Below are 11,863 nucleotides of genomic sequence, written 5' to 3'. Positions count from 1 at the left end.
GAAATGAAAGAGCCTTGCGGGCTGTTTCTGATAGTCCCCCCGTAAGGCTGCTCCTCCGGCTTGAAGAGCGGGTAATCTGAGTCAGTGGGCAGACTAAGCCGTCGTGATGTGGGTGAGCTCGTTTTCCCGAGATCGGATCGGCCTCTGGGGAAGGGAACTGGGGACTTGATATCACCATTCTCCTCACCGTGATGTTTGTCTCAGGTGGAGATCTCTATCGCTGGCTTTCCCAATTTTCCAACAGAAAGTCCCAGGACACACATGAATCGTGTGAGGAGCAGTGGGGGCCAGTGGAAGGGACACAGACCTGGGAGTCAGAGGACCTGGGTTCTAAGCTCTACCACTTGCCTGCTGTGTGACCTTAGGCAAGTCACTTAACTGCTCTGTGCCTCAGTTTCCTCATCTGTAAAATGAGGATTCAGCTCCTGTTCTCCCTCCTACTTGGACTGTGAGCCCCATGTGGGACAGGGAGTACGTCTGATATGAATAACTTGTATCTATCCCAGTATTTACAACTGTGGCACAGACTATAAGCCCGTCAAAGGGCAGGGACTGTATCTGTTACCGATTTATACATTCCAAGCGCTTAGTACAGTGCTCTGCACATAGTAGAGAAGCAGCGTGGCTCAGTGGAAAGAGCACGGGCTTTGGAGTCAGAGGTCATGAGTTCAAATCCCAGCTCCGCTACTTGTCAGCTGTGTGACTCTGGGCAAGTCACTTAACTTCTCTGTGCCTCAGTTACCTCATCTGTAAAATGGGGATTAAGACTGTGAGCCCCACGTGGGACAACCTGATTCCCTTGTGTCTACCCCAGCGCTTAGAACAGTGCTCGGCACATAGTAAGCGCATAACAAATACCAACATTATTATAGTAAGCGCTCAATAAATACTATTGAATGAATGAATAAGTACTTAAATACCACAATTATTAAATTATTACCACCTCACTCTTCCAGAGCCCTCTTTTCAAGACTGGGTGGGGAACACTATTGATGTGACTCCACATACCTCGGAAGTGCCCGTTGTGGGCCGGAAATGTCATATTCTATTCTCCCAACTGCTTTAGTACAGTGCTCTGCACATAGTAAGTGTTCAATAAATGATTGGATGAGTCTAACAAGCTAATTATATTATCTGGAAATTCTTTGCACTTTCTAATTGCAAAGTCTGCTGGAACTCCACCATTTAGATAGAAGTTAATGGCCAGTGATAAACTTCCCTTTCCTCCCTGTGTGTTTCTCTTACAACTTCCTCATGTCTCCTGCCCCCTGCCATCTCTCCCAGAGTTTCTGCTTTCCTTCTAAAATCCTGGGTTCTTATAGGGGGGATAATAATAGTAATTTTGGTATTTGTTGAGTGCTTACCGTGTGTCAGGCACTGTACTAAGCGCTGTGGCAGGTACATGTCCAAAATTGAGCTCCTTATATTCCCTCCCAAGCCCCGTCCTCTTCCTGACTTCCCTGTCACTGTGGACGCTACGACCATCCTTCCCATCTCTCAAGCCCGCAACTTTGGTGTCATCCTTGACTCGGCTCTCTCATTCACCCCACACATCCAATCCGTCACCCATGCCTGCTGGTCTCACCTTTACAATATCGCCAAGATCCGCCCTTTCCTCTCCATCCAAACGGCTATCGTACTGGTACAAGCTCTCATGATATCCCAGCTGGATTATGGTGTCAGCCTGCTCTCTGACCTCCCTTCCTCCTGTCTCTCCCCACCCCAGTCTGTTCTTCATTCCCCTGCCCAGATCATCTTTTTGCAGAAACGCTCTGGGCATGTCACTCCCCTCCTTGAAAACCTCCAGTGGTTGCCCATCAACCTCCACACAAAACATAAACTTCTCGCTCTGGGCTTCGAGGCTCTCCATCACCTTGCCCCCTCCTACCTCACCTCCCTTCTTTCTACTGCCCACCCGGCACGCTCCGCTCCTCTGCCGCTCACCTCCTCACCGTCCACTGTTCACGCCTATCCCGCCGTCAACCTCTGGCCCACATCCTCCCGCTGTCCTGGAACGCCCTCCCTCCTCACCTCCGCCAAACTAACTCTTTTCCCCACTTCAAAGCCCTACTGAGAGCTCACCTCCTCCAAGAGGCCTTCCCAGACTGAGCTCCCCCTCTGCCCTCTGCTCCCTCCCTCTTACCCCCTTCACCTCCCCTCATCTAAGGCCCCTTTCCCTCTGCTCCTCCCCCTCTCCCTTCCCCTCAGCACTGTGCTCATTTGGATATATTTTTATTGCCCTATTTTAATGAGGTGTACATCCCCTTGATTGTATTTATCGTGTCTTGTTTTTGTCCGTCTCCCCCGATTAGGCTGTAAGCCCGTCATTGGGCAGGGATTGTCTCTTTCTGTTGCCGAATTGTACATTCCAAGCGCTTAGTATAGTGTTCTGCACATAGTAAGCGCTCAATAAATACTATTGAATGAATGAATGAAAGGTATAACCAAATCGGGTCGGACGCAGTCCCTGTCCCACGTGGGGCTTATAGTCTCAATCCCCCTTTTGCCTATGAGGTAACTGAGGAACAGAGAAGTGAAGCAACTTGCCCAAGGGCCCACAGCAGACAAGTGGCAGAGTAGGGATTAGAACCCAGGACCTCCTGCCTCCCAGACCCGTGCCCTCGCCACTATGCCGTGCGGTTTCTCACCCATGTCAAAAGACATGGGACCAATTTGAGGCAGGGCTTGGAGTCCCCAGGGTCATAGATAGCACTCGGGATGGGGGAGAGGTAAAGAAAACGAATTCATCGCCCCTTGAACTGATTTGGGGATGAATTTCCTCGTTCTCGTGCATCTCTCCACTCCCAGACTTTCAAGGGCTGGAGCAAGTCTAAACGAGGGTAAATTGAGAGTGGATTGCATCAAGGTGCATCGCATTAGCCAACTTATGTCTAAAGAGAGAAGCAGTGTGGCTCACTGGCAAGAGCACGGGCTTAAGGAGTCAGAGGACGTGGGTTCTAATTCCCACTCTGCCACTTGTCTGCTGTGTGACCTTGGGCAAGCCACCTCACTTCTCGGTGCCTCAGTTATACCTCATCTGTAAAATGGGGATTAAGACTGTGAGCCCCACGTGGGACAACCTGATTCCCCTGTGTCTACCCCAGCGCTTAGAACGGTGCTCGGCACATAGTAAGCGCTTAACAAATACCAACATTATTACTTAACTTCTCTGGGCCTCTGTTACCTCATCTGGGAAATGGGGATGAAGGCTACGAGCCCCACGTGGGACAACGTGATTACCTTGTATCTTCCCCCGGTGATGATGGTGTCTGCTAAGCGCTTACTATGTGCCAAGCACTCTTCTAAGCGCCGGGGTGGGGGGGGGGGATACAAGGCGATCAGGCTGTCCCGCTTGGGGGTCCCAGTCTTCACCCCCCTTTTCCCGATGAGGGAACTGAGAAGTGAAGGGATTTACCCCAAGTCCCGCAGCTGACAAGTGGCGGAGCTGGGATTAGAACCCATGACCTCCGACTCCCAAGCCCGGGCTCTTTCCACTGAACCACCCTGCTCGGCACACAGTGAGCGCTTAAACACTATTATTATGTCTTTAGTCTTGCCCCTTGGTAAGCTCCCGTGACGATCGAAATTTCGTACTTATTCTGGACATCCCCGGGAGTTCAGGAGAGCGCTCTGCACCCAGTAGGGGTGGGGGAAATACCCGAAAGGGAGTCCGCGCCTCTCTCCCCTTTTCTTTGCATTGGCCCTCTGGCCAGGGAGACCCCTCTCCCCTTGGGCTGGATCGTCCCGCTTGGCAGAGGGGGAGAAGGGGCGAGCGCGCTCCGCCCCACGGGCTCAACTCCCGCCTCCTTCCCTCCCCGTTGCCAGTGGCGGGCCGGGAGAGGCCGGCTAAGGCCCGCCTCCCGCCCTCGGCCGCTCCAACCAAGAGGCCGCCGAGCTCGGACGTCGCCGTGACGAGCGGCGAGGAACGGAGCGGAGCGGCCGGGGCGCGGAGGAAGCCCGGCGCGGGGTCCGGATCGCGTCGGCCCGGGGTCCGGATCGCGTCGGCCCGGGCCTTCGTCTTTCCCGCCGTCCGTTCGGCCCGGCCCGCCATGCAGGGCCCGGCCGGCAACGCCAGCCGCGGCCTGCCGGGCCGGCCGCCCCCCACCGCCTCCTCCGGGGCCGCCGGCAAGGGCGGTTGCGAGAACGGTGCGTTCATGGACAGCTTCGGCATCTTTCTGCAGGGCCTGCTCGGCGTCGTGGCCTTCAGCACCTTAATGCGTGAGTTCCCACCGGCCGATGGGGCCGGGACCCCCTGACCTTCCTACCTCTCGCCCGGGAACCCTTCCCCCCCCCCCCTTTCCGAGCCCGAGTCCCGCCCCGGAGACCCTCTCCCTTGGTAACTCGGGCATCTCCGAGGCCACCGCCGGTAATTCTCGATTGATGGACACGTAGCGGGGGTCCCCAACATCCCTCATCCTTCCCCCCCGGACCTGCCTCAGATTTCAGCGGCGCTTCTCCCACCTCTAGATCCAACTGCCAGTCCCTTTTCCCGCACCTCCTAAACTGCCGAAATCGACTTCCTCCCACCCTGATGTACCATCTTCCTCCTGATCGGTTTCGCCTAGCCCGTCTCCGCGCGTGGCCCTTCCCTAACGTCCAAATACACCCACACCCCCTGATGACTTGCTTCATCCCTTCTCCCCCCCCCCCCCCCCAATCCCGGTTTGATCCCTCTTCCTCCTCCTCCGCCTACTTAGCCGATGTCTGGAGGAGGCTGAGTGTCAACGTTTGGTCTCTAGGGAATCAGGGTTCACCCGGGGCTTCACCGTGGGACACCGAGCTCTGGGTTGATGGCATTGACAAATAGGGGACAGCGGGCATTCTTCAGGAAGCTGGAAATCCAGCCCTGATCATCAATTAGAGCTTGGATCTGTGGGCTGCAGAACTCTTAGATTAGTGGTTTAGAAGAGAAGTGTGTGCTCACACCAATGTGCGGGAGTCGTTCTTTCCCCTCGTTAACATGACCGGAAACCTTCGGTTATTTTGCAGGTCTGGAAGTGGCTTTGGCCTTCCCCAGCCAAGAGGCGGCGGGTCCTCCTCGGTAAACCCGAAGAGGCCTCGTTGGCCAGTAGTGATTCGTCTCCCTCTGGCCCCTTCGCAGTTGGGGGGAAAGAAGTGTGAATCCTTATTAGAAATGCTGTTTGGATTATGGTGGAGGTAGATTTTTGGCTTCTCCCTTGGCTTGGTGTTTCCTAAAACAATCATATCTTTCTGTAGAAGGTCCTCTGGGACTTGCTTTATCTTTTGTCTTTGGGGTCTGTCCTTCCCCGCCCTCCCCTGTTAGATGCTACTGATACAGGATAGAGATTAGCACTATCTCTTACCTGGTACAGTAATAATAACTGGGGTATTTAACACCTACTATGTGCCAAGCACTTTACTAAGCACTGGGGAGGATAGAAGATGATCAGGTCCCAGTTCCCACTTGGGTCTAAGGGGGGAGAACAGATAAGGATTATTTTACAGATAAGGAAACTGAAGCACAGAGAAGTGACCCGCCCAACGTCACACAGCAGGCCGGTATGCTGCCTGGCACATAGCGCTTAACAAATACCACGATTGTTGTTATTCCATCTCTGGTCTGCTTAATGAGGAAAAAGGGTAAGTGGTACTTCCCAACTTCCTCCTTTTTCCCGTTCTACTAATGATGGAGTCTTCCTTCGGATGGATGAGCCTTGGTCCGAAGACCTCGGTCTTGAGAACTTGGCAGAGGGAGCATCTCGGCCTAGTGGAAAGAGCCCAGGCTTGAGAGTCTGAGGACCTGGGTTCTCATCCTGGCTCCATCAGTTGCCTGCTGTGGCTCTGGGGAAGTCACTTCTCTGCCCCAGCTGCCTCATCTGCAGAATGGGGATTCAATATTTAAACTATTTTGCGTCTACCCCATCGCTTAGTTCAGCGCGCGGCGCGTCGTAAGTACTTAAGATACCACAGTTATTAGCGTTATTAGGAATTGATTGTAGCTCATGGCTTGCGCAGAGTCCCTTACACTGTCATCCCTGTTAGTCTTGTTCCTCATGGTGTACAGAGGGCAACGGGCAAGTAGGAGGGCAGGGGTGTAGCACATTGCAAACTGCACGTGCGGTCTCTACCCGTGATAGCTACGGGCAGAACCTGGATTAGAATCTAGGTCTCCTGATTCCTAGAGGGTTGCTCTTTCCACTGTTCTTACGGCAGGGCTCGCTGATGAAATGCCTGCTGGTTATAATGGTGGAACTTCTCAGTGGCCTTGGTTCATATTGTGTTACTTGACTTAATGCTTCAAAGGGCTTCTGGAGAGGGGCACAGTGATCACCAGCGTGGCCTAGTGGATGGAGCACGGGTCTGGGAGTCAAAAGGACCTGGGTTCTAATCCTGACTCCACCACTTGTCTGCTGTGTGACCTTGGGCAAGTCACAACTTCTCTGGGCCTCAGTTATCTGTAAAATTCATTCAGTCGTATTTGAGCGCTTACTGTGTGCAGAGCACTGTACTAAGTGCTTGGAAAGTACAAGTCAACAACGAAGAGAGACAATCCCTGCCCAGCCGGGCTCACAGTCTAGAAGGGGGAAGACAGGCATCAAAACAAGTAAACGGACATCAGTAACATCAATATAAACAAATAGAATTATGGACATATACACATCGTTAATATAAATAAAGAGAATTATAACTGTGTACATAGGTACAGATGTGCTGGGGGTAGGCGGGGGTAGAGCAAAGGGAGCGAGTCGACGACGGGGATGGGGTACAGAGGAAAAGGGGGGCTTAGTCCGGGAAGGCCTCCTGGAGGTGAGCCTTCAGTAGGGCTTTGAAGGGGGGAAACTCCGAGCCCCATTTGGATGGGGATTTTGTCCAACCTAATTTGCTTGTATCCATCCCAGTGCTTAGAACAGTGCCTGCCACATAGTAAGCGCTTAACAAATACCACAGTTATTACTCTTATTACCCAAGGTAGGAGATGTGTGCATTTTTATGTATCCTCCAGCACTGACCCTCCAACTTCCCCATTCCTCTGGATTATTTCGAGGGAGGAGCTCCTAGCCACTTCCCCAAGAGTCCCTTTTTTTAGAATGGGAAAGCCTTAGAGCAGCCCCCTTCGAAAAGCAGCCAGAAGACACTTCTTGGAAGACAAGCTGGTAGGGAGGACAGCCCACCCAGAGGGAAACTTTCATTTATTGAGCACTTACTGTGTGCAGAGCACTGTACTAAGCGCTTGGAAAGTACAGTTTGGCAACAGATAGAGACAATCCTTACCCAACAACGGGCTCACAGTCTAGAAGGGGGAGACAGACAACAAACCAAGTAGACGGGCATCAGAATAGATAAATAGAGAAGCAGCGTGGCTCAGTGGAAAGAGCACGGGCTTTGGAGTCAGAGGTCATGAGTTTGAATCCCAGCTCTGCCACTTGTCAGCTGTGTGACTGTGGGCAAGTCACTTAACTTCTCTGTGCCTCAGTTACCTCATCTGTAAAATGGGGATTAAGACTGTGAGCCCCACGTGGGACATCCTGATTCCCCTGTGTCTACCCCAGCGCTTAGAACAGTGCTCGGCACATAGTAAGCGCTTAACAAATACCAACGTTATTATTATTATTATAAATAGAATTGTAGATAACTACACAGACATGTTTAGGATGACAGCAGGGTGAATCTCCCCTATGGATTTCCAGCACGCTGCACAACACAGTTGGAGAACTTGCTCTGTAGCCTGATGGTGAAAAGCCAAAAAATAGAGGCCATGTGCTATCACTTTTGCCTTTCCAGGAAGCTAAAATGCCCAAGCTATTCTTGATTGCTGAGAGGGACAGCTGGTCTCAAGAAATCATTGCTTTCCACTTACTGTCTCTGATAATTGGGGAAGGTGGGACTCTCACTATAATTGGGGAGTGTTTTCAGAGGATTTGTATTTGCAGAGACCAAACTCACGTCTCAAACTGTTCCATGCCTTGGAGTCACTTGGATACTGTGTGCATGTGTAGTTACCTCAGCCAAGTAATTGACTTGTTTCTAAAACTGTTGGGTTTCCCACTTCTAGAGCCAAAACAAACTCCCAAATACCGCTGCTAATGGCTGCTGGTAGGTGTGACTCCCCCCCACAAAGCTCCTTGGTAGAAATTGAAACTCTACACCAGGGTTAGAAATTGATTGAATGAGCAGTGCCATCCTGCAGCTTAACAGAAAAAATAGCAGATTTGGGTTATCAATTTGGGGATTTGTTTCGTTAATATACTAAGATGACAAAATCCAGAGCAATTTGAAGGGTGCGAGCGCATGGCTTGACTGCCAAAGAAGTCAGCCGATTGCTGCCGCCATGTACTATTTGTGTCTGCTCGCCTGCAGGGCCCCACCTCCTCCTGATATCTACTGAGCTAGGGAAATTCGATCGCATTTATTGAGCGCTTACTGTGTGCAGGGTACTGTACTAAGCGCTTGGGAGAGTACAGATCTCTTCAGGAAAATATCTGGATCTTTCACAAAGGCGAGTGACAGATGTGGAGGAACAAGGCATAAGGCCGTGTTTATCAAGTCACATTGTGGATTTGAAAAGTATCGGATCCTTTTGAGAAAGGAACAAAAATCAAAAGCATTCGATCCCTTTCCAGTCCTTCAATTTTGAAATGGCACTTTATAGAAGAGACCGAGCGCGTGCATGTACCCACCCCGCTGTTCCTGCCTCTTTAAGTAATGCTGCTGTTGCTTTACTTTCTGGAAGCTGTTTGGCAGTTCCCTCTGTATGTTTGTTCTTAGGATCAGCAGTTGTCACCTGTTCTTTCCCTTCTGTAGTCTACTACAGTTGCTTAAGAAGCTCTCACACCACAGGCTACTACTACTAATAATAATTATGATATTTGAGTGCTTACTATGTGCCAGGCACTATACTAAGTACATTGTACTAAGCTGGGGTGGATTGGACACAGTCCCTGTCCAATGTGGGGCTCACAGTCTTGATCCTCGTCTGTAAAATGGGGTAACTGATAAGGTACAGAGAAGTGAAATGACTTGTCCAAGGTCACACAGCAGACAAGTGGCAGAGCCGGGATTAACCCCTCACCTTGTGACTCCCAGGCCCGTGCTCTGTCCACTATGCCATGCTGCTTCTACTGTGATAGCCTCGTCACTAGTCTTCCAACCTCTCCTTCCCTCAGTCCAGACTCCGTGTGGCTGCCTGAATCACCTTCTTGAAATGTCGCTTGGGGCACATCTCCCCATTCCTCAAAAAGCTTCCAGAGACAGTACATCTTTTTCTCTGTCAAAACAAAAAGTCCTTAACCTGGCTTTAAGACTCACCACCAGCTCTCTCCATCTTACATGTGGATTCTCCTGACCCTGTACTCTGCAGCTAATTCCAGAGAAGCAGCGTGGCTCAGTGGAAGGAGCCCGGGTTTAGGAGTCAGAGGCCACGGGTTCTAGTCCCGGCTCTGCCACCTGTCAGCTGTGTGACTTTGGGCAAGTCACTTCACTTCTTGGGGCCTCAGTTACCTCAACTGTTAAATGGGCATTAAGACTGTGAGCCCCACGTGGGACAACCTGATTACTCTCTACCCTAGTGCTTAGAACAGTGCTCGGCACATAGTAAGCGCTTAACAAGTACCAACATTATTATTATTCCTCCCAAGCATACCTCGCTGACGCCACGCTCACGCTGGTCTCCCAGTCTCGAACGTCCCCTCTCCCTTCACCCTGCCCCTCGCCAAATCTGCAAGACCAGCTCCCTCTCCATCTTGAGAGCCTTTTTAACCTCCCAGCACACCCAGGAAGACATCAGCGTGGCTCAGTTGAAAGAACATGGACTTGGAAGTCAGAAGTCATGGGTTCTAGTCCTGACTCCGTCACTTGTCAGCCGTGTGACTCTGAGCAAGTCATTTAACTTCTCTGTGACTCACCTTATCTGTAAAATGGGGATCAAGATTGTGAGCCCCATGTGGGACGGCCTGATTACCTTGTGTCTCGTCCCCAGCGCTTAGGACAGTGCTTGACATCTAGCAAGCGGTTAACTTGCCATTATTATTATCCCTAATTAATTCCCGACACCCCAAATTGTAGCCACCCAACGGCCACCTCTAGCACTTGGGCTTTTATGCCCATCCTCAGGCCTTGGGTATACATGCGCTTGCCGTGATTTCTTTTGATATTTCATCGTGGCATATTCATTCTGCTCTGTATCTGATCCTTATTCTTCTTCCTTCTCCCACTATTTCTAAATTTTGTATGTCTGTCTACTGCCATAGATTGTAAACTGCTTGTGGGCAGGCAGTGGCTACTATTTTGCTATTATCGTAGTGTCCCAAGCTCTCTAATAGAGTGCTGTGTCAGAGAAGGGGCTCGATTACCATTGCTCCTATTGTCTTGTGTTGCATTTGGTGGGTAGACTTTGTTATTAGTGATACCTGAACAGGTCGATGACATGTCGTTCCACTGTCCTTTGGAAATCAGACCACTTTTTTGTGGGCCCTAAAATCTTTATGGCCCTACATCCTACTGATGATGGAACTTACAAAATTCTCAATTCAGTCATATTGAGCGCTTACTGTGTGCAGAGCACTGTACTGAGCGCTTGGGGGAGTAAAATACAGGCTTCGGCCTTCTGTGGTCCATTCGGTCAGTGATATTTAATGACTGCCTACTGTGTGCAGAGAACTGTACTAGGTTTTTGCCAGAACAAAGGTTAAAAAAAACATGGTCCCAGCCTTCGAAGAGCTAATGAAGGGGTGAGAGGTGTAAATTGAGTACATACAGTGGGAACTGGAGGACCACAGGATGGACAACAGCAGGATTTGAGAAAATAAATACATGAGTAATTATGGTATTTGTTAAGCACTTGCTATGTGTCAAGCACTTGTCTAAGTGCTAGGGTATTCATTCAATCGTATTTGAGCACTTACTGTGTGGAGAGCACTGTAGTGCTTGGGAGAATACAATATAACAGTATATGCATTCATTCATTCATTCAATAGTATTTATTGAGCGCTTACTATGTGCAGAGCACTGTACTAAGCGCTTGGAATGAACAAGTCGGCAACAGATAGAGACAGTCCCTGCCGTTTGAAGGGCTTACGGTCTAATCGAGGGAGACGGACAGACGAGAACGATGGCAATAAATAGAGTCGAGGGGAAGAACATCTCGTAAAAACAATGGCAACTAAATAGAATCGAGGCGATGTTTTAATAAAATAGGGTAATGAAAATATATACAGTTGAGTGGACGAGTACAGTGCTGAGGGGATGGGAAGGGAGAGGGGGAGGAGCAGAGGGAAATGGGGGGAAAAGAGGGTTAAGCTGTGGAGAGGTGAAGGGGGAGTGGTAGAGGAAGTAGAGGGAGAAGAGGAGCTCAGTCTGGGAAGACCTCTTGGAGGAGGTGAGTTTTAAGTAGGGTTTTGAAGAGGGGAAGAGAATCAGTTTGGCGGAGGTGAGGAGGGAGGGCGTTCCAGGACCGCGGGAGGACGTGGCCCAGGGGTCGACGGCGGGATAGGCGAGACCGAGGGACGGTGAGGAGGTGGGCGGCGGAGGAGCGGAGCGTGCGGGGTGGGCGGTAGAAAGAGAGAAGGGAGGAGAGGTAGGAAGGGGCAAGGTGATGTAGAGCCTCGAAGCCTAGAGTGAGGAGTTTTTGTTTGGAGCGGAGGTTGATAGGCAACCACTGGAGTTGTTTAAGAAGGGGAGTGACATGCCCAGATGAGCTTACAGTCTAGTGAGGGAGACAAATTTCAGATATGTACATAAGTGCTGTGGGGCTGGGAGAGGGGATGAATAAAGGGAGCAAGTTGGGGTGATGCAGAAAGGAGTGGGAGAAGAGGAGAGGAGGGCTTAGGGAAGGCCTCTTGGAGGAGTTGTGCCTTCAATGAGACTTTGAAGCAGGGGGGAGAGTAATTGTTGGATTTGAGGAGGG

At 50.8% G+C, this 11,863-nt stretch overlaps 1 protein-coding gene across 2 annotated transcripts in view; it reads left to right on the top strand.

Annotated features, from left to right (window-relative positions):
- Window positions 1-3,900: 3,900 nt before the first annotated feature.
- Window positions 3,901-11,863, top strand: part of LOC100073971 (store-operated calcium entry regulator STIMATE) — a 99,438-nt gene continuing 91,475 nt past the window's right edge. The window contains exon 1 of one of the 2 annotated variants that reach the window (XM_029051318.2): window positions 3,901-4,218. In XM_029051318.2, coding sequence (XP_028907151.1) covers window positions 4,050-4,218 — 169 coding nt within the window. In that variant the 5' untranslated portion in view covers window positions 3,901-4,049. The remainder of the gene's footprint in view (window positions 4,219-11,863) is intronic. The other variant, XM_029051316.2, reaches the window with a different exon arrangement.

This window comes from Ornithorhynchus anatinus, chromosome X1 (assembly GCF_004115215.2).
Source record: "Ornithorhynchus anatinus isolate Pmale09 chromosome X1, mOrnAna1.pri.v4, whole genome shotgun sequence".
NCBI lineage: Eukaryota > Metazoa > Chordata > Mammalia > Monotremata > Ornithorhynchidae > Ornithorhynchus > Ornithorhynchus anatinus.
The sequence above is the reverse complement of the archived record's forward strand: the minus strand, read 5'-3'. Positions and strand labels throughout refer to the sequence as shown.